Below are 26,494 nucleotides of genomic sequence, written 5' to 3' on the forward strand. Positions count from 1 at the left end.
CCTTTACATTAGTATCATAATGACCAAAAATACTTATTTGAATGCACCACTTCTATTTCCCCCGTATTGTTGTTACTAATTGTATTATCCAGTATTTACACAATAATCAACGTTATAATGAGAGAATGCTGCACGTTTGCCATCCTCTCCAGCAGTGAATAGGGAAGAGATTGCCCATTAGTCTGCCCACTTCCTATTCTGAAAACGGTCCAAGTTATAACACAGTGCTCTAATGTCTCTGATCGCTCTCCTGACTCTTCCTCTCCCTTGAGTCTCATTCCGTGTTGATGGCTTCAGAGATAAACTACTATTTTGATTGCATTCATTTCTCTTTTTGAGGGACATCTTGAAGCTCATCGTTTGCGAATGGTGTGCATTAGCTAATGATCCACACAAATGACACTTTTGTCTATCTTAGGTAGATCTTGATCATGATATACCTGGCGGCCATGAATACGTGTCAACTGTAAAGGGCAAACGTTTTATTAGCTGTCGGCCCTGAGAAGAGATGCTGCCGCCGTTCATTGACATGTTTTCCACCATGCTTAGACTGATCAACGGCACAAGTATGCTTCCAATGCCAGCAGACATTCAAGGGCAAGCGGAGAGCACCACTGGTGGATTGAGTGTGACTGAGCGTTGCAACAGATTAGCTCTGCTTGTGACAAGCCCACGTATCCTTGCAGACAGGTGTGAAGAATGCTCTCGCCTGGTAGGCAAAAGTCTCTGGTTGACATGGCTTTTTCCCAACAAGCCATTGTGCGAGCATTATGGTGAGTTATTTTCATATTTTAAATGTCTCCTTTGTTCAGGGTCAAAAAGTTGAAAGTGTAGATAACATAGCATGTTGATGGAAGAGAGAGCTCTCGATGTGGCACTTGTGGGTTGCATATGAGACCATGGCTGGTTCCTACAGCAAGGTGACGGAGTTGGAGGAGTTCAGGCAGCTTCGGCCTGCTATATCAGGAGCGAGTCATGCGACAGCAGTACCATGGTGCACTGTGTTTCCTCCTGTGACCTAACACCTCGAGCTCTGGGCTTTGTTATTTCCTCTTGCATGGACCTGTTGATTGTCTCCCCACAGGCTGCATTCACGCAGACTTTGGTAGTCATTTGGAGACCCTAATTCAACAGTCCTCAGTTTTTCTTTCACTACTGGACAGAGGGTGTCGTGTTGTCATACTGATATTCTGTACACACTGTGAAGACCACTGAGACAAATGTAACATTTGTGATATTGGGCTATATAAATAAACATTGATTGATTGATTGATTGATTGATTGACTACTGGAAAAGTGAAACAAGAGAGTTAAATAAGTAGCCTATTTGATTATGTCAGTCAGTTATGCATTTGACACAGAAATACTTTCGCCAAAGTTCTGATACTTACTGCAAAATGTAGTTTCATAACGAAACAAAGATAGTGACAGAAGAAGTGACCACTACTTAAAGGATTAACACCGCATTTAGCACAGTGCTGAAAGAGCCATGTTTGGTCCAAAGAGATTAACATTCCTTACAGCTCATTAGCTTTCATTTAGTCTCAGTAGCGTCTATCATAATAGCCACCTGATGGCACGTGGGGATCTTCTCTATTCCCTCAGATTAACTGATACACCTGCTGATGCGGCTCATTTGTCACCCATGAGTCTGGCAGTGCACCCTGCCCCGCTTGGACTCGAGGTGGGTTCAGGCAAAGTAATGTGGCCTTCGAGAAAACCTCATAAGACGTCAGTCAAATTGCATCTGCCTGTCTGTTCATTAGCACTCCATCACCTCCGAATGAAGGCACATAAACTGAGAAAGAAATAGCGCCTGAAACAAGTGTTTAAAATGATGGCTTCTCTTATACGCTCTACTCGAGCGTACCCAAGGGTAAAATTAGACATGGGGAAAATGACCTTTAAGTGGCACCTAGCTTCATGGCAGCATAGCGGGGGTGCAGTTGAGAAGTGATACAGGTAAGCTCAGGGGGGTTCACTTTTGAAGGTTTGCAGTTGTATAAAATCTGCCAGAATAACTTTCTCCTCTCCTTCTCATCTCAGTGACACCTAAATGACAGTATCACATGCCGGCCATCATAAAGTCCTTGCTGTTTTATTCACAAGGACAACAGTTAATGTTCCAGTCATTAAGTCACAAATCATTGGCTTTTATCAAGCCTTGCTGAGATTGATCTCAAAGCGATGAGCAAGAAAAAAATGTAAATAAAGAGGCATTTATTTACCGATCTATGACCCTGACCTGTAAATGCTTGTGAAGAATTTAAAAAAGCCTGGCCAGGAATTCCATCTGCCATACTGAACAGTGCAGCGACATGCACACAATGTTCTGGTACTGCAGGGTTGACTTGGTAGCATACTTTCTGCTAATTCTACCTGGATTCTTCAGTACGGACACACAAGCTCACTTTTTGGAGATATTAGCGCTGGTGCAACTTGTCCTTTAAAAGCCTGTGAAATGCCTGATGTGATTTCCCTTCTCTTTGCCTGACTTATTCTGCCTGGTGCTGTCAAGCAGAGGAATGGGATCAGAGATTCCACACTGTCAGGCGGGATTTAAATAAATGGTCCTCTTCAAAGTCTATTTTTCCTCATTTGTCTCCAGCAAGAGGGTTCATTTGTTTAGTAATTTGTAACATGGTGAGCAGGTTGAAGGGGCCACGGATGAAGGAGAACCTGAAGAGTGGAGCCGGTTGAGGTTACTTCCGGTGTGAGTGAGGCTTGTGGAGGGGTAATGGAGCAACCAGGACTACTTAGGATATATTGAATAGAGTAGACAGACCACGTTTGAACTTGTATTAACTGGAAGTAGTTGTGATGGGTGTGAATGGTTTTGTTAAGTACTCATGGAGGAAGCCTTTTCGTGAATAGATGACAACGATGCGTTTGTATCAGTCACTTAAGAAAATACAGTACATTTTGGTAAGACGGTAGTGAAAGAAGATGTTGTGTGAAGTTGGTACTCTGCTAGCCGCAACAGTGTATAAACATGTGCATCTTGTAGAGCTGAAGAAGGTGTGGCTGTGTGATCCCTTTAGAGCGACCCCAGGCTTAGTTGCCATGCTGACTGACACGTTGCTGTTATTCACCCAGATTACTGTTATACCATCTTCTTACTTCACATATCCAAACATAATCACAGGCTGTCAGAGCCGTCATGTAGTCGGGGATCAGTCCGCAGACAGGTCACTGTATCAGCCGCAGCAGAGCCAAAACACTTATTAAATCCCTCTTCCTTCTTTAATTATCTGAGTGTCCTCGAGAAGTGATGCGAGTCATCCTGTACTTGTGACATGCTGGCAGCGGGCCGGATGACAGCGTGCACGTGTGAGCCTGAAGTGGCTCTGCTCACGCTGATGGTGGAGGATGATGAACAGAGCGCTGAGCGAGCATGTAGTGAGGTCCAAGTGCGAATTATTAAAAGGTGTCTGAATCATCTCGGTAAAAGGTATGGTGCAGTTCAAGCCTGTGCCCAGGGGGACTCCACTTAAAGAGCTAAGCTTACTCGGCTTGAACATCACATGTCTGGAGTTTGCCTCTTTATTAGATTCTCTTAGAGTCGGGTTACTCTTAGGCTCTTCATTTGTGATATGCACAGTGGGCCGATAGCTACAGAGGGGCTTTCCATTGCAAATCATCTGAAAGTCTTCTGCAGAAGATAATCAGATCTAAACTACAGACTCACAGTGGGTGTTATTCAAACATTCTGACACAAACTGTTCTGTGAAGTGTGACCATGACTTTACTAAAGACCACTTTGAATGTTCATAGCAAAACACTGCCCAAGTCTTTTCTCGCTTTGAAAGACACAATAAGGGCTCAGAGGTCTTTCACACTGTTGCTTGATGGAAAAAGTCAATTATGAGAAATACAACATTTAAAAGCATCATTATAAGTTGGTCAGCTATGAGTCATTGGGTTATATATCCCACACCAAGGTTACTATACCATTAACACAAGTGACCTTTGGCTGGGCTTCCTTTCTTTTCTTTGCAAAGCAAAGTCTTTCACACCCGACTGAGACATACAAACAGACACATAGTGTTAGCATCAATGTCAGCACATCTGAAAGATGGTGCGGTATAAAAATAATAATAATTGAAAATATAAATATGGGGGGGATCAGAAAAGAGAAAAACTGACAGTAAGTGTGAAATCCTGTTTTCTCCCAGAACACACTTCATTTAAAATAGAATGTAGGAAGAAGACTCGGACGACATAATCCTCCCTGAAAGAGTGCAGGAAAACAAAAAAGGCAGAATTCCATAAGATTGGCAACGCATGCAATAATGACAGCAATGCGTTTGTTATTAGAGTTTGTTAAAGCATGTGTGTAGCTTGAAGGTCACCAGTGCTGTTTGAAGGGCATGAGCTAAGATCAGGTTGAAATGGCATCCAGTCCTGAGCGGGCTCTTTTCTTTCGTAAAACCAATCCCTGCTACAGCGTATGTCGGCATACAAGAAGCATGCGACTGTGTTCAGCATAGAAAGGACTGAACCCACACAGAGTTCCAGCTGGGTATGATTGAATAACCTATTCAATATGGGCAGTGACCTCTTAAGCCAACACAGAGCTCTTAATGTTTCATTAATCGCACAGCTTCTTTTAAAACAATGATTTACTCAAATTTTTCCTCTTTCCTGGCCGGGTGCATTTCAGCCATTGCCATTCGGTTAAAGGGAGTATTCATTTGCCGTTTGATTTATTGGTTTACTCAATGTATTGTTTCCCCACCCATACATTACGTCTAATAAAACAAATGTAAAAGACATTAGTAGCTGCTACGTATTTTTCTCAACAGAATGCTCGAGGAGAGGAAAAGACGAGAGAGCATAGAGGGAGGAGGAAACGAGAGATGATTAACCTTAACCTGCCTATGGGCACTCAGCAGTGAAGGGCTACTGGAGCTGAGAATAAAAGCACAGAGATTATTTGTGAAAGGTAGAAGGGTCCATACACCAAAGCTCTGACTGAGGCTGCTGGTGTGCATCATGTATTTGACAAAAAGCTAATTTCTATCATACAAATCACATTTCACACGACTGCATGTTTCATAATTAATAACGGTGGAGTAGTTCAAAAGGTGTAAACATGCTTAAGATAAACAGCTGGCTGATGCAGTATATATTATGATAGGATATCAATCTTATTATTTGCACTCTGCCGTGAGAAGAAAGACGAAATAGTGGGTCGAGAAACAACGTGTACTCTGAAATCAAAAGCAAGAGAAACTTTCAGATGCTTTCCGTCAGCATTATTTCCGCATGATGCATACTGGTGTTTGTTCTAATGTGACAGTTATATAAGGATTCTTCTGGCAAGGTAGGTATAATGCTATGTATTACACCAACTATGGACGCTCAGAATACAACATGTTGTTACAATATCATATCCTTGTCACCATACTGCGCGTTTTCTACAGTATAAGAATCTAAAAATATATCAGATCTGGGAGCTGAAGTTAGATTATTTAAAAATAAAATGGAGGACTAGCAGTAAGAACATTCAAGAGCAACACCAACTGATGAGGAACAAAGGCAGTTGCGGGGTGTAACCTTGGATAACGGTCACAGTGCAGCAGCTGCCCTTCATCAACGTCCTGCATGACGCCACTGAAATGAAGCAGGCAGGTAAGAGACATCCGTACCCCATGCCGCTCGCCAAACAACCTGTTCCATTAACTTTCCCCATGAAAACCGAGGTTAGTACTTGAAGATCAGCGCCAAACGCCATTTCCAGCGACTGTTTATCAGGCTATTTTCACACAACTGAGCGATTTTCTCTGGATGATTGGCCAACACTTCATCCTGGCCTTTAGATGAACAATCTTTTTTTTTTTGTGTAGAAAATGCGGGACTACTTTAAGCTAAATGTCAGGATTTATAAAGTATTTTCATAACACCAGATCTGCCCTTAAAGGCACCGGTACATATAGTTCATTATGCAGCATATTTGCATATCTCTTGTCTGTCAAAGAAGGTGAGGTGGAAGCCATTTTTCATGGAGCATTTCAATGTTCACAATAGACATCACAAAGATAGATGCGTGTAATCATAATGGCAGTGATTTTCAGCGGTCACAGCCCTGCTGCTTAGCACATGCACAGTCCCAGCCCCAGCCCCATTACAGATCAGATGTGTTGCAGCATTGGGGGTCTGTGTATTCCTCAGTGGTTTCCTGAACCAGGGGGGAGATTCAATTTGCTGCAGTATGATCTAATCTGAGTCTTGCTGGGTGATAAGCTTCGCTGGTACCACTGGCTTTCTATGGTTTCCGGAGGTAAAAGAAAAACAGCATGGCAATAAGCAAGTTTACCCGATTGATGTCACTCAACAGCTGTTGGACTCCAGATGACACACAGGATGACCTTGGGCTAAGGAAGCTCACATAATAGTCTGCTTCAGAGCTCACCTCTTGGGATCACTTATGCACCCACAATATCCTACTGATGTGCTGTTAAACCCAAACACATGGTTGAGAGAAAGATATATGAAGAGTGGGTGCATCTCACTTTCTCAGACACAACACACTGTCGAGGCTCTGCTTGAATAATTATATATTATTAGTGTCTTTAAAAGGAGTTGGCTGAACAGTAATATGATAGAGTGGTCCCTTATCAGTGAAAGTGGATCCACTTCTTTATGCACAGCAACCCCGTCTGAGATGTGGCGAGTGCTTGGCAGAGCGTGTGAATCCTTCTGAATGTAGATATTAATCAGGATACGGTGTTAGACAGCTGCCACCCTGGGAGCCCACAGCTCTGGTGTCAAATCCCCTTCGGTGATCACAGAAGGAGAGGGATACTCTGCTCGGGGAGTGTGCGTCCCTGAGCATCGCACAGTTCGCGACTGATGTTTTGGCAGATGCCCTTGTCAAAAAATATCATAATGCAAGCTGTTGGTGTGAATCAGTACGCAGAGCAATCTCCTGTGTATGGTGTTTGACAGAGGTAGCAGATGTACATTGGAAGTACCTATTGTAATGCTGCCCAATGGGAATACCACTCTAACGTGCATGAGCGTTAGAGGAATACATAGGGATAGGGTAACCGTAGAGTCGAGTTCTCTTGCCAGTGGAAGGTCAGAGGAACAGGAAGAGACAGAGACTAGAAAGTTGATAGTCTTTGCTGAGGGGCAGACATTAATTTAGTGCAGGTTTTATGACCACATACTGATCGATAGCGCATCTAGATGGAGTGGGGGGCCTTGGGTCTTGACTTAATTGTTCTCTGTGCGTCTCATCACTTCCAAATGCATTTGAAAATCGTTCTATTCAAAGGCGAGAGCAAGGGTTAGACTTAATTGCCTTCCTTGTGTGGCGAGATAAGAGATTAAACGTTTGGCGGCATTGCAGAGAACAAACAGTATAACAACAGCACTTTGTCAGAATAAAACTGAAAACAACAAAGAAGTGCTTTGTTTGGTTTCAACATATTGGGGCTCTTGAACACAGTAAGAACTAAAGATCAAATTAATTCTGTTTGCTTCATGAAGACAAACACCTCATATGTGATATATGTTCTGCTGCAATCTTAAACTTCAAGGGAAGTCCCCTGCAGTTAACGTGAACTATTGTACAACAGAAACAACAGGAGATATAACTTGATTGACAACAGAGGAGACCATTCACATACTTTTGTAAAAATCAGCCTTCACCCACTCCTCTCTCGGTTAACTCTCCGTGATATTGTGTGTCGGAGTCACGTGGGTCTAATAATTAGAAGTTTGTGTTGTTCTGAGAACTCTTCAGTATGCACTTAAGCAATGCCATGAGGTTAAGACAAAATAAGTGCACAATATAAAAATGTGGTAATAACAACTGCTTTGACACATGCAAAACACCTTAAGCCGTGTTGACTTTAAGTTATGCATGCACTTCTCAAAGACAGAGCTGCTCTGAAAAGCTACTTGTGTTGAGTAAAATGACAATGAGTGGTAGGTAGCCAAATAATCCATTAAAAACCAGAAAAGGAAGCTAATATCAGGAAAACCATTAGTAGCTATTAACTGAAAGCAATTCATATAATTACGTTTTGGGAAATGTGTTTATTCTGTTTTATTTGTCCGTGAAGTAACCATGATTCTCGAACCAGCTGCCACAATTAGTTTAGATTAGCAAACACATTAGAAACAGGGGGAGCAGCCAGCCTGGCCTATTCCATGTTCACTAAATTATGTAAATAATTAATTAAGTTAGGACGTGTTTAATTAGTGAGCACAGGTAAGCTGGTTATTTGATTTCTAGTCCTTACTGTATGTGAAGCTCAGCTAACATACTGCTGGCTGTAGCTTCATGTGTAGTCAACATATGTAAAAAACATTGCCTTTTACACGTTTTACTGCATTTATATTTTACATCCCTATACCCTGACATATGAGAACTGGTAAAACCATACTCTGTGGCAGATAGAAGTTTCCAACCCAGAGCTAATGGATAGCCTCCAGCTTGTTGTATCGTGCAGACGTCGGTTGCAAAAGTAAGAACAACTCTGCCTCTGAGAAGTGTTCAAGCTCTGCCGGAAACTCCAATCTGCTCACTTGAACACTGTGTGTAAATACTTCTTTGGTGCGGGTGGACTATGACACACATAGACACAGTGACACGCCCAGAGAGAAGTAGAATATAAAAAAAGATGACTAACCTAACCCACCTGAGCTCGGCTCACAGGGATCAATGTCCTCATCATCGCTTGGACACTCGGCGGATGCCACCAGCAAGTCATCAGTTGTCTGAAAAGAGAGGCAGTAGAGTGGTGAGGGCATGAAATACATTGCTGCATCAATGGGGTCTGGGAGGTTAGGTTAAAGAGAGAGGGGCAGATGAGATTTGAATCCAGACAGCTACAGTGTTTGGCTGCTGCGTTTTGGCTGCTGCGTTTTGGCTGCTGCGTTTTGGCTGCTGCGTCAAAACGCTCACACTGCCGGTGGTGCTGGAGCAGCTGTTACTCTGCTTTCCACGCAACTCTATATCCTTAAAGAAATGAGATCTGATTATTGAGGAGCAGAGGGGGCTGAAGTGCACAGCACAATTGTACATCTTGCATGCTCAACTTGTGCTGCAGAGTGCGGCTTAGCAAAGTCCTTTAAATGTGTTAAGAGCCATCACATCACACCTCTGACATTTAGAGGACAAGCAGCCATGAAGAGATTTGAGAAACACAAAGTACAGAGCAGAAGACGTTTAATTCAATATGTGTTTTAATCTTTCAAGGTATTTCAGTATCTTTTTTTATAAAATAATAGACAAATAAATACAAATTGTTGAATGTACGCAGGTGCTTAATTATTCTGCTACCATGTCTACTCTAACAACACATTTTCAATACAAACCCAAACACGATACATTTGCCCCTGTTGGAAAATGGTAAAGGGCAAACAAAAGACCAGAAAAAAGTACACTGAAAAACATTATACTGCAATGTTCTTTTATAGTCTTGCTTCAGGCCATTTGATCAGCTCTGCATTAAAGGTCATTTTATTTAAGCATCGCAGCCTCTTCAGAGCCGGGTTAGCATATGGGTTATGGAGCGCTGCCAGGAAGAATAACCTGCTGCTACTGTATATACATTTAGCCTTGCACCTCTACTTATCCCGTTTGTAAAGTACTTTTTAAATCCTTAGACACATGCTTGAGCATATTTATTGTGCCACAACATTTAAAAATAAAAAAGGGGGGAGAAATGCATTAGAGCCAAAAAAATGATGATGGACTTGGGGTTGTTTTTCGATTTGCGCCATTATTTCACTGATGTTTGACTGGGCATCAAAACAAATCGGCAAGTTGGATTAGTATTGACTCATCTTAAGGAAATTAGAGGTGATGTCATTTTGCTTAACATCCATTTGGCTGCATATAATGCAATTGTATTGTGACGGTAACATCATTTCGACATTCTGAACACGGACCAACATCATCTTTACATAATAGACCTGGAAATGATAGATCAAAGCCATTAAGGGAGTTGTGGCGGAGGGCTGTTTTTGGTGCATCTGTGCTGAGGCCCGGGGAAGCCGTCCAAATGTATATTTAATTTGCTGTGCATGAGGCTGATATACAGTGTCGGCCATCCAGATGGCAAAACCGCCAGATCCTGGAGTGCCACATCCATCACTTCAGCCTCGTGATTTGTTTTTCCTGGCGGGAGATCTTGACACTCTGCACTCACTGGCAGAGGTACGGGAATCAAGTAATCAATACTCTCTCTCTTCCTCCCACCTTACCTCTCTCATTCTCTCTCCCTCTATCTCACACCCTTCGCTCTCTCTCCTTTGTACAATGTCCTTCAGATTTATTTGCAAGCAGAGAAGAGGAAGCAGTGTGATGTGGGTGTGTGAGATGTAGGTTAACTCCCTATAGAATAACATGAGTGGAGCTATATGCATGCCTGTTCATATTTTTATGTTTCTGTCTCCTCATTCAGGTCAGAAGTGTGAGGCCTTCCACTCCATCACCAGAGCTAAATGGAATTATTAATATGTAATTAATTCTTTACAGGATAATCTTTGATTTTATAATAAAATGTACAGACATTAAATACAGTCTTCGGGGAAATTAAATTGAAATATAAAGCTATGATTCTTCTAGAGAAAATTGTTTATAGAAGGTCTGACCTTTAGAAATCTACATTATATGGACATACTGTAATAACTGAATAAATGTGTCACTGGACCATGATTGAGATTTTCAAAGAAGTGACAGGGAACTATGATATATAGTTTCATAACAACGTAATACAATAATGTAATTTCACCCTCCAAGGACAAAAGGCTGTTGTTGGCAATTGTGCCTGAAAGCCACCTCCAGGTCCAATCCTTCTTTGATCTTATCAAAATCTCAACCGTATGCTATACTATTAAATGAATCTTGTGTGTGTAGTGGATGTAAGCCTCTGAATCAACGCTAAAATGAATTCACATGTTACTGTGCGTCAGTCTGCCAGCAAGGATTAGCGTGTAGGTCAACATTTTGATGTGGTCATGACCTGGTTGAAATCCAATAACATTACCAATTCATGGTGTCCTCCTCCAACGCTTGGCTTCTTTCTCACCCGTGATAATTCAATGTGGGCAATGTGTGGGGCTTACTATGTCATTTAGCCACTGTGATGAAAACTGACAGGTAGCTTGGATGGGATTCCTAAAAAAGGACACTGAGATTTTTCCTAAAAGAGAAATATGTAGTGGTTCAGTATGTATGTAGGTCTCCTGGCTACACCATGTTGTCAGACCTGAAAGCCACCTCCAGGTCCAATCGCCCTGACTATTGTCAGGCAATTATCATATGGATGTTTAGGGCTTGTAATTAACATGCTGCACTTCCCCTTCGGTCTGCCCCCCCCACCCAATTTAGGACTGTAATGTGGATTGCCTTCCTTCCTGTGTCTCATCTGTATAAATGACATTGCTTTTCTGTGTAACGGGGTCAGATCCTGGTGCTATCTACAGACCTCTGTCCTTTCCAGCTGGAAATATGATTGATTCTGTGAAATGCTATAACTCTTTATTAAATAACACAACTGTGGTTTAAGCTTGTATATTTGTTCTTTTCTTACCAGAAGGTGATTAAGTGTGGAATTTTCAACACAAGAAATAACGCAGGATTTGCAATTTGCGATTTTTAGCAACATTTATAAAAAGAGCATCCCTGATATGAACGGAACCTTTGTTTCTGAAGTCTTTCTAGAAATACAGTATGTTTTTAGCAGGGTTTATTGGCGCAGAGTCAAGTTTACTGATGCGTACTATAGCACCATGCCCACAGGAATGAACTCCAATAGATAAGCGAATAAACAAGATGTACCTGTAGTTCATTTTATGGAGGTACTTCTAAAATGCTAAAAGCAAAGGCTCGGGGCTTACTAAGCATCATTAATCTAGCGGTAAAGTGCCAAAGCCATGGTGACCCAAAAGCACAGCTCATTTATCTGCGAGAGAGAACACTCCTATGAGATGTACTGAGAAAACCTGCAGAGACAGAATAAACCACACAATAATGGAGGAAAAAGATACTGAAGAGAGAAACCCGCTTTTAGTGTTCATACAAAATGTATGAAAATGTTCATAGTTTCCAAGTAAATTGTCATTTCAAATACTTTATCCGTCAGGGAAGGATTTTATATGAAAAAATAAATAAATCCTAGTAGACCTAGTCCAAGCAAAGTAAAGCTATGACTGACCTTGTCTCGTCCACTGATTGAACCATCAAAGGGGATGTGGACCAGGAACTTCCATCCTGACTCAGCCCAAATTGCCCTGGTGCTTTCTTCAGTACTGTCATAGTGGGTTTTGATCTCTGACGATTGATAATGGTCCTCCTTAATGAGATGTCCAGGCCGAGCCGTCAGCGGTGTCATTGTGCTGGACACCATGCTATCTACAAGCCTAGAAACAGGCATAAGTAACCCACTAATGCTAGACTAGACAGCGTCCAATGCCACTCTAATAACTACAGCATGGAGTAGGTGGCTTTATTATAATGCACTACATCTGTACCTTTCTCCCCTGAAAACATGTTTCCCCTGGCAGGGAGAGGGGGGGGGGGTACTGCTCTTTGGAGAGGAGGCTGTGTGCTGCTCACCTGCACGAGAGCAAGAAGAGACACCTCTGTGATAACCTGTCGGCATGTCTCTGCGGAGAGCCGAGGGTTTTCACATTGTTTTCTCTCTGGTCTAATTTGATGAATGCTCTCTGGCACACACCAAGTCTCTTTGGAGACGAGCTGAAAGTCAGGAGGACACTGAAGGCATCTGAAGGGTTTATCTGAAGCATGCCTCTGCTGTCCTGGTAATGTATTCCACTGAGGATGCTCAATGTTTTCTTTTGCCTCTCTGCTTTTTCTGTTTTCATACCCTTTGTAAGCCCTGTTTGGGCCAATGTAAGCTCTTGCTTTGCAAAGATTTCTCTCTTGTTATTTCACTGATTGGTGAAAATAATAAAATTGAAAAAACATTTTCACTCAATGTCGGTAATCTGTTGCTCATTAGGATCCGGTGTAAATGCCAGCACTTTTTCAGACTGCCAAAAATGCTTTGCTTCCATCAGCCAGGACATTTTTGGCTGATTGAAAATTAAAAGACTCACATTACCTCCACACATAAATCCCTTCCAGTTTACTAAGTGAAAACCTGCAGTCTGACTATGTCTGATCCTTCGTGTTCCTGACCCAAATGCTCATACTGCAATTAATCTATTAAATATAAGCGTCCTATTGAGTAGCTTTTCCCACAGGCTGTCACTATTTTCAGACAGGACCATACAAGGAAGAAAATCACAGATCGAGTTGGACTGCGCAACAAGCAACTGAGAATATTTCAAACGTCTTTGATTATGTCAAATGTTATCCATTATGTTGTCTTCAATCAAATGTTATCCTTATCCCACCTGATATGCCGACGTAAAAAGTTAAACAATCTTAATGTGTGTGAAATTGTGATTTCAATATGTTTAAAAGTCATAAAACAAAAACATAATGTCTTTTACTTGCAGATAGACAGTGTTTGCTGAAATATCATGCCCGGTGCATTATCATATTCAATAGAAGGTATTACTCTACCATTAATGGGCTCAAAAAACACATTTTGGCGGATAGAAAAAGTTACATCCTTTTTAAGTTATTATTATTTATTTTTTTATCAGAAGGGCAGTTCAATGTCAGAAAAATCACTAAGATCTACAATGTTTTTTTATACTGTTCTTGGTGTTATCCTCATGTTTCTTTTCCCCCATATATCCTGATAATCCCAGATAAATCATATCAAGGTTACAGTCAGGAAGACAATGCTTGAGCTGAAATGTCTTGTCTATAATTGGCACTGGTTCTTGAAGCCAAAGCTCCGAATGACCCTAAAAGCAGAGGAATCAGTATTCTATATATGTTCCTGGTCGAACCTTGTGGCTTTATTTCTCATGCTGGCACGGATTTACAGCGATAGTGGCCAGCTAGTGTGCAGATCTGACCGGAGATGTAGTCTGCACAGGCTAATTGGGAGGAGTTTGTTGTCCTAAGCTTCACTCTTGCAGCAACACATCATTAGTGTGCCAGTGAGAGTGAGAGGGAGGTGATTGGACGGTAGATAGGAACAGCTCATGGTTAGACACGGGATGAATTTACCAATGGCAGCTATCACACTGCAGCAGCAGCTCTTATCAGAACGCCTGATGACATCCAAGTATCTAACTTAGCACCCTGGAACTAGGTCGATGTTGATGAATAATTTAGTCCCAGATTTAGATTCCAACTGAATAATGAAGGCGTGTGGGCCTATACGACTGTGAGTTCAGCTCAGTGTGTTGCCTGGCCTTCACCCACACTCTTCCTACTGCTGGTCTGCCAAGCTGTTAACATCATGGACTCACGCAGACAGACTTCAGCAGGGCTGGAACACAATGGAATGACATTATCGCTATCGGAGCTCAGCTGCGTAAAATGATGATATATATAACATGCCTATCATGTTCAAAAGTTACAATTTCAAAGACATCATGATTCTCAGAGCGTTTTCACAATTAAAGAAAGGCTCTGATGTGAGGCTTCATGGTGGCACGACAGATTGCAACTGCGACTCAGAAGAGTGAGTGCTGAACAATAGGAAACAGTCTGGGTAAACATTTAGATATTCTCTGCTGTGTCCTTGCTGAAGAGGATTTACATCAGATTATGCAATTCTCAGCAAATGGATCAACAAAGCTGCAACACAGCATCTAGCAAAACCAGGTGCTTTATTATTTTTGGAAATAAATTGTCGAAATGTTACTGTCAAGTATTGTCAATTTTGTTTTACTGAACAAAGCGTGTTAGTTCAAGCATTATAGCAAAGTCTTGATAAAACATATATATACTTTTTCACTTCTGTTCTGTATCAAAAACATGATTCTCATAGTTTGACCTTGGTGAAAGTCAATACGTTGTGCCCTAAATACTGAATGGTGAAAACAAATAAAAAAACTGATAACATTTGTGAAAATTATAGGCATGGTTTAAAAAAGCATTTATCAAAAACTATCTAGAAAATGCTTGTTAATATTAGCTTATTTTTAAGCAGTAAAACCATCCTGCCATGTCATGATTTTATGATTAATTAAATTGTTCTTTCAACCACAATCTGTCTTTTTATGACTCCACCCACTTAAATCTAAGACACATCAAAAGCTTAAGGGTCACATATTTGTCTTTACTGAGTGCATTCTGTAGGTAGCGTTGTTCTTCAGAGCACCTGAACAATCATGCTAAAAGATGCTGGCATTTATAAAAGGCAATTACCTCAGAGTAATTGGTATCTTCTTTCTGTTTTGACTGCTTGCATATGCCATAGTGTAAAACCAGCCACGGTGGACAGCTGTTTTTCACTTGCTAAGTTATGAGACACCATCCCTTTTGGGAGAAAAGCTTTGCTTTATTTAAAACGTAGCAGCTGTTGCTGCAACTGGACCTCAGGCAGAGTATCAGAGTGTCATTAAAAAAAGAATGGTCGGAGGCTCTCCATCTCCTCCCCTGGTACCGTCTTGCCATACATGTTCCTCGAGGATAAGTCACTGCACCCCAGACAGTCTAACAAGGTGCTGCAGGGCAGCAATGCTTCACACAACTGGTACACCCACAGCGCACTGTGTGCTAGGATATAAGCATAGTTCCAAATGGAAAAACACATGCCCTAGCCGACTGGTAATAATGACATTTAATTTATACTCTGCATCAACAGTATGGTGGACTCAATCCATTTATAATGTGTATGTATATCCAAAAAAAGGCTACTGAGGTTTTTGAAGGTTGTTGCTAATGTAACCATGTCTTGATGAACTTCTCTTTGTAAATGTAAAGACAGACGAATGAATACTTAAAAAAAATATATGGCCTGGGAATAAGTGAGCAGAGGCAAGTCGATTGCCTGTTTGCCACAGCTGTGTGAAATGAAAGGCTGCATTTGAGAGAGTGTTGCAAAGGAACACGTAGGCTGATATGGGAGTGCAGAGGTGTACTGTATACAGAAAATATGGATATGAAATAAATACAGCTGCTTTAAAATGTACACATGCCTGTGCCCTCATTAAACACGGTCCCTCTCTGGGACTTGAGAACACTGCTGCGTGAGGACTCCTTTTAATGTGGCTGCTTCAAGGCACTGCTAAGCTGCTTTCTAGATGTTTCTAGAGTCCCCCTCAGGACCCTGTTCAACTTATTTTCCAAGAAGAGTCATCCGCGTGGCCTTAATGAAAATGCAACACTTAGCACAGTGCGTGATTGGGCTCAGGCACCAAGGAAACCGGGAAAGTTGTCTGGCTGCGTGGGAGGAAAGGGTCCATTTCCCAGTCATAGCCTGCGTCACACTACCACCATGTCAGTCACTGACTCAGAGAGAACCATGTGTGACGGGTGCCGAGTACCCCCCGACTGAACTCCAGACTCGAGACATTCTGTGCAACAACTAATAACAGTTGATATTTGGAGTTCTAATTAAGCAGGGTGCTTAATATTTATAATTTAGGACATATTAATAATGTGAGCACAATATGGACGAGAGGCTGCAGTCACCTCACGGTGCAGAAGGAGAGCACCGAGCAGCTGCCATGTAGTGTACAGCTTGGAGCAGATTACACAGGAGAAGGCTGGATGGCTTCTGTTAGCTACATGCTCTAAATGATCAAATCTTAATATGAAATTCATAACACTATCTGCCTCCATCTACCTCCTACGCTCCCCCCTCTTGTTCTCTAATTTATCCTATCTCTTGCTTATGCATAAACACTGCTCCGAAGTATATTGCATGGTCGACTTTGTCCCTCCCCCTTATCCTTGCTTTCACACTTCTCAGATAAATGAAATCTGTCTGCATTGAAGCATTTTCCCCTCTGGATGCCCTGATATTTTCGTTATCTGAAATCGAATCTCGGGCTCTGTGCGTGTCTGTAGCTCGCCTTGGTAGTAATCTGGCCTGAGAGCAGAGAACTGCCCTGGAGGAATATCATACACTAAGGATAAACTGGGGTGTGAGGGAGGAATATCAATTACCAGAGAATAGCTTGTAATCATGCCGCTTTCTATCTAAATGCTAACATACAAACACTTGTCATTTTGGGGGGACATTGTTCGGTTGAGTCCAAAGCGACTATGCAATTCTTCATTTTCTTGTTCCCTTTCTTCAACAACTAAAAATAGATGGCAAACCTACAGTAAGCATGTGTCTGTGTGTGTTTTGAGAAAAAGCTAGCAAGAGAAGAAAAAATATGCAGCTCGGCCACAAATCACTGTCTTCCTGACTTTACCTGCGTCTTGACATGCAGTCCCAGTCCCTCATCAGGTGACAGCAACAAATTTGTCATCCTAATATTGATGCCATCACTGCTGGGATGAATCTGCGTGGGCATAATTCCCATGTGTAACATTTGCAAAAACATGACAAGAGGAAAGAGGAAGAGATGCTTTGCCCTACAACAACAGACCAGGTCGCCTGTACCTCCCACAGAGTGTCATCATAATCAGATTCCTGTCCCGCAGGTCTGGATGTGTCATTCACAAACGGCCAATTGCTCAAAACTAATGAGCAATGCTCTCCTTCAGTGGACATGACAAAAAGACGCAGTTATAACATTCAGGGTGGAAAATAAATCCTAATAATGGAAAGTTGGCAGCATTTATGAAGTCTCACAAGAACAATAGCTTTTCTTTCATTAATCCATTCCTGTGGCAGTGTTGTAATGTTGCTCCAATTTTGACTGGACCTTTATATATGATTCATTGATACTGATTTTGTTTAAAAATATATATTACTTTAACTTGTCATTCAGCTGTGGGCCGGCAAAAAGATGCTATCATATTTATTGTATCTTATTCATCTATAAAGGGAATACATCTATATTTTTGGGTTAAAAAGCTTATTTGTTTTCCTTCAAATAACTAGAGGAAAACATTTATACAATGTTCTTTGTACATATGCTAAATGTAAAGCTTTAGCCAGCAGTCAATTAGCCTAACTTAGCACACATACTGCAAACAGGAGGGATAGCTAGCATGGATCTGTTAAGGTAACAACATCCACCTACCAGCAATTGTAAAGCTCACTAATTAACACGTTTCATCTTGGGGGTTTAATCTTTATAAAAACACAGTGGCTTCTAGGAGTCTCCGCTGGTTGTCTGGCAACCCCAGAATCACTTGTAAAACCACACGTCCCTTATACACACAGGGTGTTAAACTGATTAAAGAAACAAGTCATTATGTTAATCAATGAACTTGAGATGTGCTGGTAGGCAGTTTTTAATACCTTTTTAAAAAAATGGCTAAGCTAAGCTAACTGGCTGAAGCTTCATATTCACGGTATAGACATGAGAACTGAACATCTTACCCATGGCAAAAACATGTAGGAAATATTTCCCAAATTATCAAACTATTTTAATACATTTAGATTCAAACTGTAAGCACTTTTATTCTTTCATTAGGTTATACTTCTTTACCGAAGCCATTTCTCTATGTTTGTCTTTCCCTTGTCCAATGGCCCAACGGACTTCATTTGCTGGCATGCGGATAACTTTATTTCATTTCTGTACCTCCTGGAATTTGTTTACCTTAATTTAATCTGTGGTAATGACATTACTCTGTATTATACTCCCTTCCATCCCTAAACATGCCTTTATAGCACGAGAAGTGATTAGATGTTATCCTACATTAGATGGAGATGGCTGAACCGAATCAGCCATCTTAGATGTTTACAGTATGATGTTCATCTAAGGCTCTTAGTGTCTGTTAACTCAATCACCTAGTTAATGTTTTCTCCACAATTGTCAGAATAAATTATGAAGATAAAACAAGAACATGTTGTCTGTTTTGACGAGAACTCAAATATAATATGCTGATGGCACTGCCTGTATCATAAATACAGGCACTATTAAAGACATAAACCAGTTTATGACTTACATTTTCTACCAGCTTTTGAGAAAATTGTTTTAAAATAATGCAGACATCTCAAGCTTCATGATTGTGATGTATAAACCAGCTGAATGTAGAAGTGTGCAGGTGGGAGCAATACCATTTGACAAATTGTGTCTTATGCTCAACAGTTGGCCCAGGACTATTTTGTGTTTTAACTAATCACAACAGCAAATGTCCTAAGGGACAACAATATGGTCTATAAAACATTCTGTAAAGCTGTCAGCGTCAGTATCTCCTCCTTGCACAATCCAACACTTGAAACAGAGACAACATTCACACTGTGTAGGTTTCATTCTTTGTCATCCAAACAGACTTAGCGGGACAATCTGTAGTCCTCTGTAATGCTGCCAGTAGTGTGAAACCTGCAAGGAAGCTTCTTTGTTGACTGTTTTAATAATGACAGCACAGATGATTGACTTGGCTCTAACAATGTTACAGACAAGCAAACAGGAAGTTAAGCACCAAAGGAAGACAAGGCATCCTGAGGCCTCAGCTGGCCTCTGTACAGAACATGTCTCTGCTGTCAACTATCAAAAGAAACGTACACATTCATCAAGTCATGTGATCAGACATAAACACACATTGGCATGTATGTGTTCACCCCTGCCAAGGTGGACTGGATCAGCGAGGCACATGGACTCTGTATGTGTACAACACAATGTTGAAGGGCAGCTTCCATAATGGCCCCCGGTGAGGCTGAGATGATGGATATGGTCTGTCGCTGGGAGTGAGCGCCGCGGGCCTGGGGCCACTGTGGGTCTACGGCATTAGATCCTCTGCCATCTGTCAGCACTGGGTGGGCACAGACCCATGACCGGGGCCTGGGGCAGCACACACCAGGACCACCTTCACAAACCTCACTTTAGGGGCACGATGGGGAGGTCAGCAGAACACACAAGTGCTGAACAGGAGAACCGTCCATCTGCATCTCACAACCGGTTTCTGCTCTCATCTAATGATTTCTTAAGCTTGCATAGTTGTTGACAGCAGGCCTTTTCTTCTAATTATATATGACAATTAATATAATAACACCAGAAAAAAATGCAATAATGCACCTGTTGTTGAGCCATGCCATCTGATAGCCATTGCTCTTTGTTTCCTCTCCAGCTTACAGTATCTCAGTATTGTGATGGTCAATGGCATACATCTGCATTGCAGGGAAATCTCATCCCGAGGATGTTTTCTTTCTGTGAATAATTGAAGGCACCACAACCTCACAGGGCACCGGCTCTCAGGCTAAACACTGCATTATCTCTCTAAGTCCAAGAGACAGTTTACTATCCTGAATAAATACGACTCCTCTAACATCACTGCATCCCTCTCTCTGTGAAAGGGGAACATTGCGTGTTTCCTTGTCAACTCTTTCTTAGATGTGCATCTGACAGTTTTTGAATTGATGAGCACACACAGGTAAAGCTAAATTATTAAGGAAAGCATGTTTGTTATGTGACAAGAAATGTGTTTTATAAAAATACAAATAAGAGAGTATAATAATAATATAAAATACAGCAAAGTGGGGGGCGAAGAATCTTCAAGGAAATGGTGAGAGAACTAACTTTGATTTATGGTCAGTAAAGTGCCTCCTCAATTCTAAGTCTCATTTCTTTAGTAGAATAATAGTAGCATACAAAAAGCAAAACATTTTAGCAATGAGGAAAACACAAGAAAGAATATGTATATTTTCCAACTTGTTCCGAAACACTAAATTAAGAAATCAAAATAAAAAGAGTAAAAAAGGTGAGGAATAGTTTGATATTAGGACGTGTTCCTTAATTTAACCTTTCACAACCATGATTTCACTTTTTTCATACCGATTTATTTTTAATAGGAGGTAGTTCCTTGTAGGTCAATCTGTTGGGGATAGGCTGGGCACACTCCACATTTCATTGAACCATGTACTAAGTTCAGACGTGGCCAAATGGTATACCATTTTCCCTTGATAGCAAGGTATCTCTTCTCTCTGTCTCAACGACATCCAATAAAACCAAAAAGCAATAAAAGCTATCTTAAAAAAACAACCAGCGATCATGAAATTCAGCAGTGAGAGCGGTGTGTACATGCCTGACACAAGCACAAACACAGATGGGTACATCTACTATTGCCGTGAAATGAACAATCAAAGTAAATCTATGCTTTTTATTCTGCAATAAAATAAGCAGAAACGATAATCTTAAATGCCAGCCATTCCGAACACAGTTCTGGCTTTAGACGCTTGTGCTTTTCTCGTCTCTTAGCTAATGATAAGAGCGTCTAAACTGATTGAATATATGCCTGTCAATCAAAGACAACGTACTGTACTCTTTAAAGCATTCCGTGTGCTTAACATCCTGGTAAAATGTAAATAAAACATAACTGACACACATCTTCATTTCAGAAAAGACAGACTATACTATACAAATATAGCAAAGGTAAGTTAGACAACTGGGTGATTGGGTTATAACGTATAGTCATTGTCACAGGGTCTGAATATGTTTTTCGGGCAAGTTCCATGAACCGTAATTTGGGCATTTCTCAGCGTGTGAAACTAACACTAATCAACACGTAGTCAGGGGGTGAGGAGTTGTTATGCATTTGTCCATGCAAACTGCTGGATAGTACTTAACATCTCTAATGTAAAGTACATTTACTGTAAGATAGCCTGGGTATTTTCTACATCTTGTGAACAATTGTTACCAACATTTCTTTTTATATTGGTACATATAAGTATATGTCATATATTACTTTAAATATAATATTGCTCCCATGGTGCAATGTCCAAATGTAATAATGGATCTCATGCATCTAAAACTTAATAAAGGCTGTATAATCCATAAACTCATATCCAAGCAGCAATTTGTGTAGCACAATTAAAGAAACTGCACTGCATGTGTGCTGTTACCTGAGGAGTGCTTAATACCAAGATAAGTCCCCAGTCTGAGATGCATGCAGGATTAGTATTACATCTAGGTTGTGAAGACTTATTGGAGCCTTAGCTTGTAAAACAATAATCCCTTCCACTATCAAGACAGTCGGAACATTGCCTAAAGGTAATTCTAGATACAATGAGAGACATAGTGCATGGATGCTTGTAAAAGAAGAGAAGCTGCAGAGTGAGCAGTTATTGGATACTCAGTTGCCGAAGATTTTTCACCACAAGATTACTCTGACACTACGTTTATTATAGTGTTTGTAAGAAGGGGAGAGGGAGGCGGCGAGGTACCGAACACTGCACTGGAGGTGTACTGTAGCAGTGCAGCATGTCAAATCTTCGATAACCCTGTGAATTATAGAGAGGCAGGTTCCTGCCCCTCGACTCAGGGACCAAGACAAACAGGAACACTACAAGCCTGTTCAACCGGAACTGAACCATGTGCTGTGAGTGCAAATGAAATGGTCCACACAATGTGTTTTGAATGTTCCTCACTTCCACTGAATGGCCATTACTCCCACCTCACCTAGGGTTAATAGAGAAATAGTCGAGCCAATCGGCTATTTGGTGGCAATGATGTGACATAGTGGCCATTCATTCTCCCAGAGGACGGGCTATAATCTGCATTTCTTGAATTTCCACTAGTAACAAGCTATAACACAGAAATGGTCCTGTTCAAAAAGGTAATGAACAAAATATGGCAAGCATGAAATGTGGGAAGGGGTCAAATATTACTGTTACTATTGAAAAATACAATATTGGCCTGAATACAAGAACATGCTTCTAATATATTCGAACATTTGATTTTCCAGTCGATATTCAAGGTCACTAGATCAGAAATCCTAATGACCTTGGACTCCGGGAATTAGCTTGATATCTTATGTATAGATTGACGCTAAAGTTACCAACAGCCATGGTTACCACACAATGTAACCTGATATTTGTGATCCCCTGACATTTCCTCTACAATCAGCACCATACATTTGAGACTTTTGGTTTCCATTGAAATACTGTTACTACAAATATTGGACAGACATTTTCTACATACTGTGTATGGTCAAGGTTCCTTGAGTAAAATTGTCAAAGATGTTGCCAGCACTTATCAGTTTAAGTTATAAATGCATCCAATGTATTTGTTTTGTGAACAAATATCTACCTTTATAAAACGGACAAGTCAAATCAAGCAATCTGATTGGTTCTACCACGGGTAGAATTGTAAGTTACTTTTCACAACAAGTCAGTATCCCTCCGCGTCTGCGAAAATCAGTATACCGTTGAGCTGAAAAGCAAACTACCTAAGGGGGTTTACGCTTTGCGTCGGGCCGAACCACGCCCCTTAGCTGTGATATAATGAGCATATACCACGGCCTGTCGTGAGCTATTGCTTAAGTAGATGATATTACGATTAATACAAAATTAACTAACAATGAATGTTGAATGTGAATACTAAGACAGTAGAGAATAGCTAAAAACCCTGAAGAAAAATCAATTGATGCTAGATTTATTATCAACATAGAATTAAAATGTTGAGGTATTCATACTGATAATACCCTAAGTGCAGCAACATATTACTTTTTCCTCCCGGAGTTTTCTTTCCTTGTGTCTCCATAATATTCGAGCCAGTACAAACTTACTTTAGAGGATGTTCCTGTAGACAGCGCTGGTGGTGGATGTCAGACTCATACTATGACCGCTTGTGAGATTTATATACTGTATATGTTCTGGCCCGGGTTGATAATACAGAGCAATGCAGGTACAAATCCATCACTGTCAAGAGCCCTCAATGGCTCTTCCAGATAGCAGGCTTTTATTGTCTTCTTGGCTGGGAGGGTAGCAGCTACATTTGGCTCTCTCTCTCTTATCCTTGAGTGGTTTTGATTAAGCATCATCTGGTGTTAAATATTATTTTTCTGCAGTTCGACATTCCTTCATTTTCACCACCGGCCCTTGAAAAAGCAACATGTTGGTGTATTGGTATGGCTTTCATGCTTTCAGTATTTAATGCATATATTACAATGATATGTCTAAAGAGTTTCTACAACATCACACACATTACGTAATATTTGTTTTGGTTGAGGACCATAGAGACAAAGTAAATGTTATTAAAGTATTGCAATTAAGCTATTTGCATTTCACTTCAGAATATTCTGCTCTTTTAAACATAAATCTATTTCACTCAATCTATTTACTACATTTTGACAGCTTTACCTAGAAGTTAAATGCAAGATTAGAATATTAAAAAGTATTACTGCATATTTCAAATCAGTCTCCAATTAGCAGAGGGGAAATTGACTAGGGTGAAGCACACATTTTCCCTAGCTATAAATAAAACAAAGCTGAGGTATGAATAGTTGTAAACAAATCAGTGGACAAAAAGAAGAGAGTAGCACGTCTAAGCATGTCTACAGTAGCTGGTCCATTGTTTGTGGATGCATACACAAGTGCATTATGGTTTAATTGGATGTGACCAGGCACCGCTACAGGGAGCATACACTTCATTAAGACACGACAGTCAGGCCTGTACTGCAAGCCTCCTCCCCCGCGAAGGGCAGGAAGCACACAGCAGAGAAACTACTAGACAATATTTAAAATTCAAAAGTCAAGTGTGGATCTTATCAAATAAAGGTACATCCAAACTATCATTTACAATATCTTTATTTGAGTGGGTTGTACCGTAAGTCCTCGATTCAAATCTTAAACAAAAGGGGTTATTCAAATTACTATTCTGAACAATTAACAATCCTGACTCACCAGGTATTATCGCAAGGAGCACATTATTCCTGATTGTGCAGTGCACTCTAAAATATGATTTTCCTTTGTTAATATAGCATAAGTGGACACCCATTAGATGGAGAAGAAAGACATGAAGCTAATGTTACCTATAAGCTGAGGCCTATTCAATAACATTATAACCCCAGTGGAGCGTTGAGATAACTTTTTGATTGTGCACCTGAGAAGTTAAAGTCCCTCCAGACTCTTCAACATCGTTAAACTAACGATGATTAGACCTGACTTTACCCTCTGAGTGCGATAGGGAAGTGCACAAAGACATACCATAAATCTACAGTGTCTCTGAACGATTTAATTGCGCTAGCATTTAGTCCAATTGTGCACGGCAAGATAGCAGTGTTGGCTGCACACTTGATTGAAGGCACGTATCAAGAGTAATCAGATATCAGAGAGACTAGGGATATGTGGACTCATAAGCACATTGATTACTACGATTAATGTAACAAACTATGTTTAGTATTCTCGAGTACTATGGTCCTCTTCCTCCTGACAATATAAGACAGTAAAAGAAAAAAATAACATTCTCCAAGTTTGTTTTCCTGCGTTTGATTATCCCTAGGGTCTCTGTAAAATATATGCAAACATATCACATTTAAATGCATGCTCTTGTAAAACCCTGTCAAAGCATAACATATTTATGATAACTCATTCTGCACTCAGGGGTGTATGCATACATTTATCCATCTACATTTCATGTGAGCAAATAGCTTACCCTGCCCTTGATATAAAACCACATTCAAATGGCTTGTGGCCATAAGATAGCAGAACAATATGATGGGTAAGGTGCTAAGATGTCAGATGGCAAAGACATTTTCAACAGAGCTCTGATCTAGCATTGCTGTGTAGATGGAGAACAACATTCCTCTACGGCTCGGTTGTTTGCAGAGCTTTCTATTGCTCTTTTTGCACAAAAGCCTTTTATTCAAATAGCCCTATCGACATAATCTGTTCTGTTTCCTGCAACCTGGGGAATGCAAGTTCATTTTCACTCATTATTAAGCTCTGCTTTGGTCTCCTTTATATCCTGCAAGAAACTTGTGTTGCTTTAGTCTGTAAATGCTCAGCTTTGTTCACCCAGTCATTAACTGTTGTTTGGCAGGCTACTATGAGCAAACACTTCATATGTCATATGACCCACTGTTATACAAAAATATGATTATGAGTGCTTAGCAATAGGCAAGTACACAAAGTGAATGTGACTGGATTTAAGTGTGTTGAGTGAACTGTACTTTGACCATCTACATTTTGTGGGGCGCCAGTCTTACCAAGCTCCAACAGTCAGAGCTTGATACCACAGCCGTTCCATCTCCCCTTGGGCCAGCCATACTAAAAATGTACGTGTCCCAGTAATGCATGGCTCTCAGGATATAAAAGCATTCACTGAATTGCAGTTGCCATCAGAGTGGAGGCGGAACAGCTGGACAATGATTAAAATGCTGACTATTCAGGGGAAAAGACAGTAAATGCACCCTCTCTTTTTAGAGGCCAGACACGATGTCTTTCTAAGTGTAGTGTCCTGAGACAGAAATGTTCAACAGCAAGGGCTCTCCATGGGAAGGCTGTCAGGTTGAGTCAAACTGAATGCATTGACATCTCCCGATGCACAGATGTTTGCATGCCTCATTCATCTCTCCGCCTACATCACACCGCAACTCCATACTCCAATGACCTTTCTTTCTGTATGGATGCATTAGATAACTAAACCTACAGTTAGCCTCGACTATTCTCATTTTTTACAATCCCTTACAAGCCACTTTAAAGGTGAGCTCGCAACTTAACTTGACAGAATACTTCGGAATGTATTTTTATAGACAAAGAAAAATCACAGTGTAACTATTTAACTTCCAAGAAGCCTTACTGATACACCACAT

At 40.8% G+C, this 26,494-nt stretch overlaps 1 protein-coding gene across 5 annotated transcripts in view; it reads right to left on the reverse strand.

Annotated features, from left to right (window-relative positions):
* Positions 1-26,494, reverse strand: part of LOC117459590 (neurexin-1a-like) — a 303,237-nt gene that overhangs the window by 4,752 nt on the left and 271,991 nt on the right. For 3 of the 5 annotated variants that reach the window (XM_034100510.1, XM_034100514.1, XM_034100511.1), the window contains one exon: positions 8,646-8,733. In XM_034100510.1, coding sequence (XP_033956401.1) covers positions 8,646-8,733 — 88 coding nt within the window. The remainder of the gene's footprint in view (positions 1-8,645; positions 8,734-26,494) is intronic. The other 2 variants (XM_034100515.1, XM_034100513.1) reach the window with 1 other exon arrangement.

This window comes from Pseudochaenichthys georgianus, chromosome 15, assembly GCF_902827115.2.
Source record: "Pseudochaenichthys georgianus chromosome 15, fPseGeo1.2, whole genome shotgun sequence".
Taxonomy (NCBI): domain Eukaryota; kingdom Metazoa; phylum Chordata; class Actinopteri; order Perciformes; family Channichthyidae; genus Pseudochaenichthys; species Pseudochaenichthys georgianus.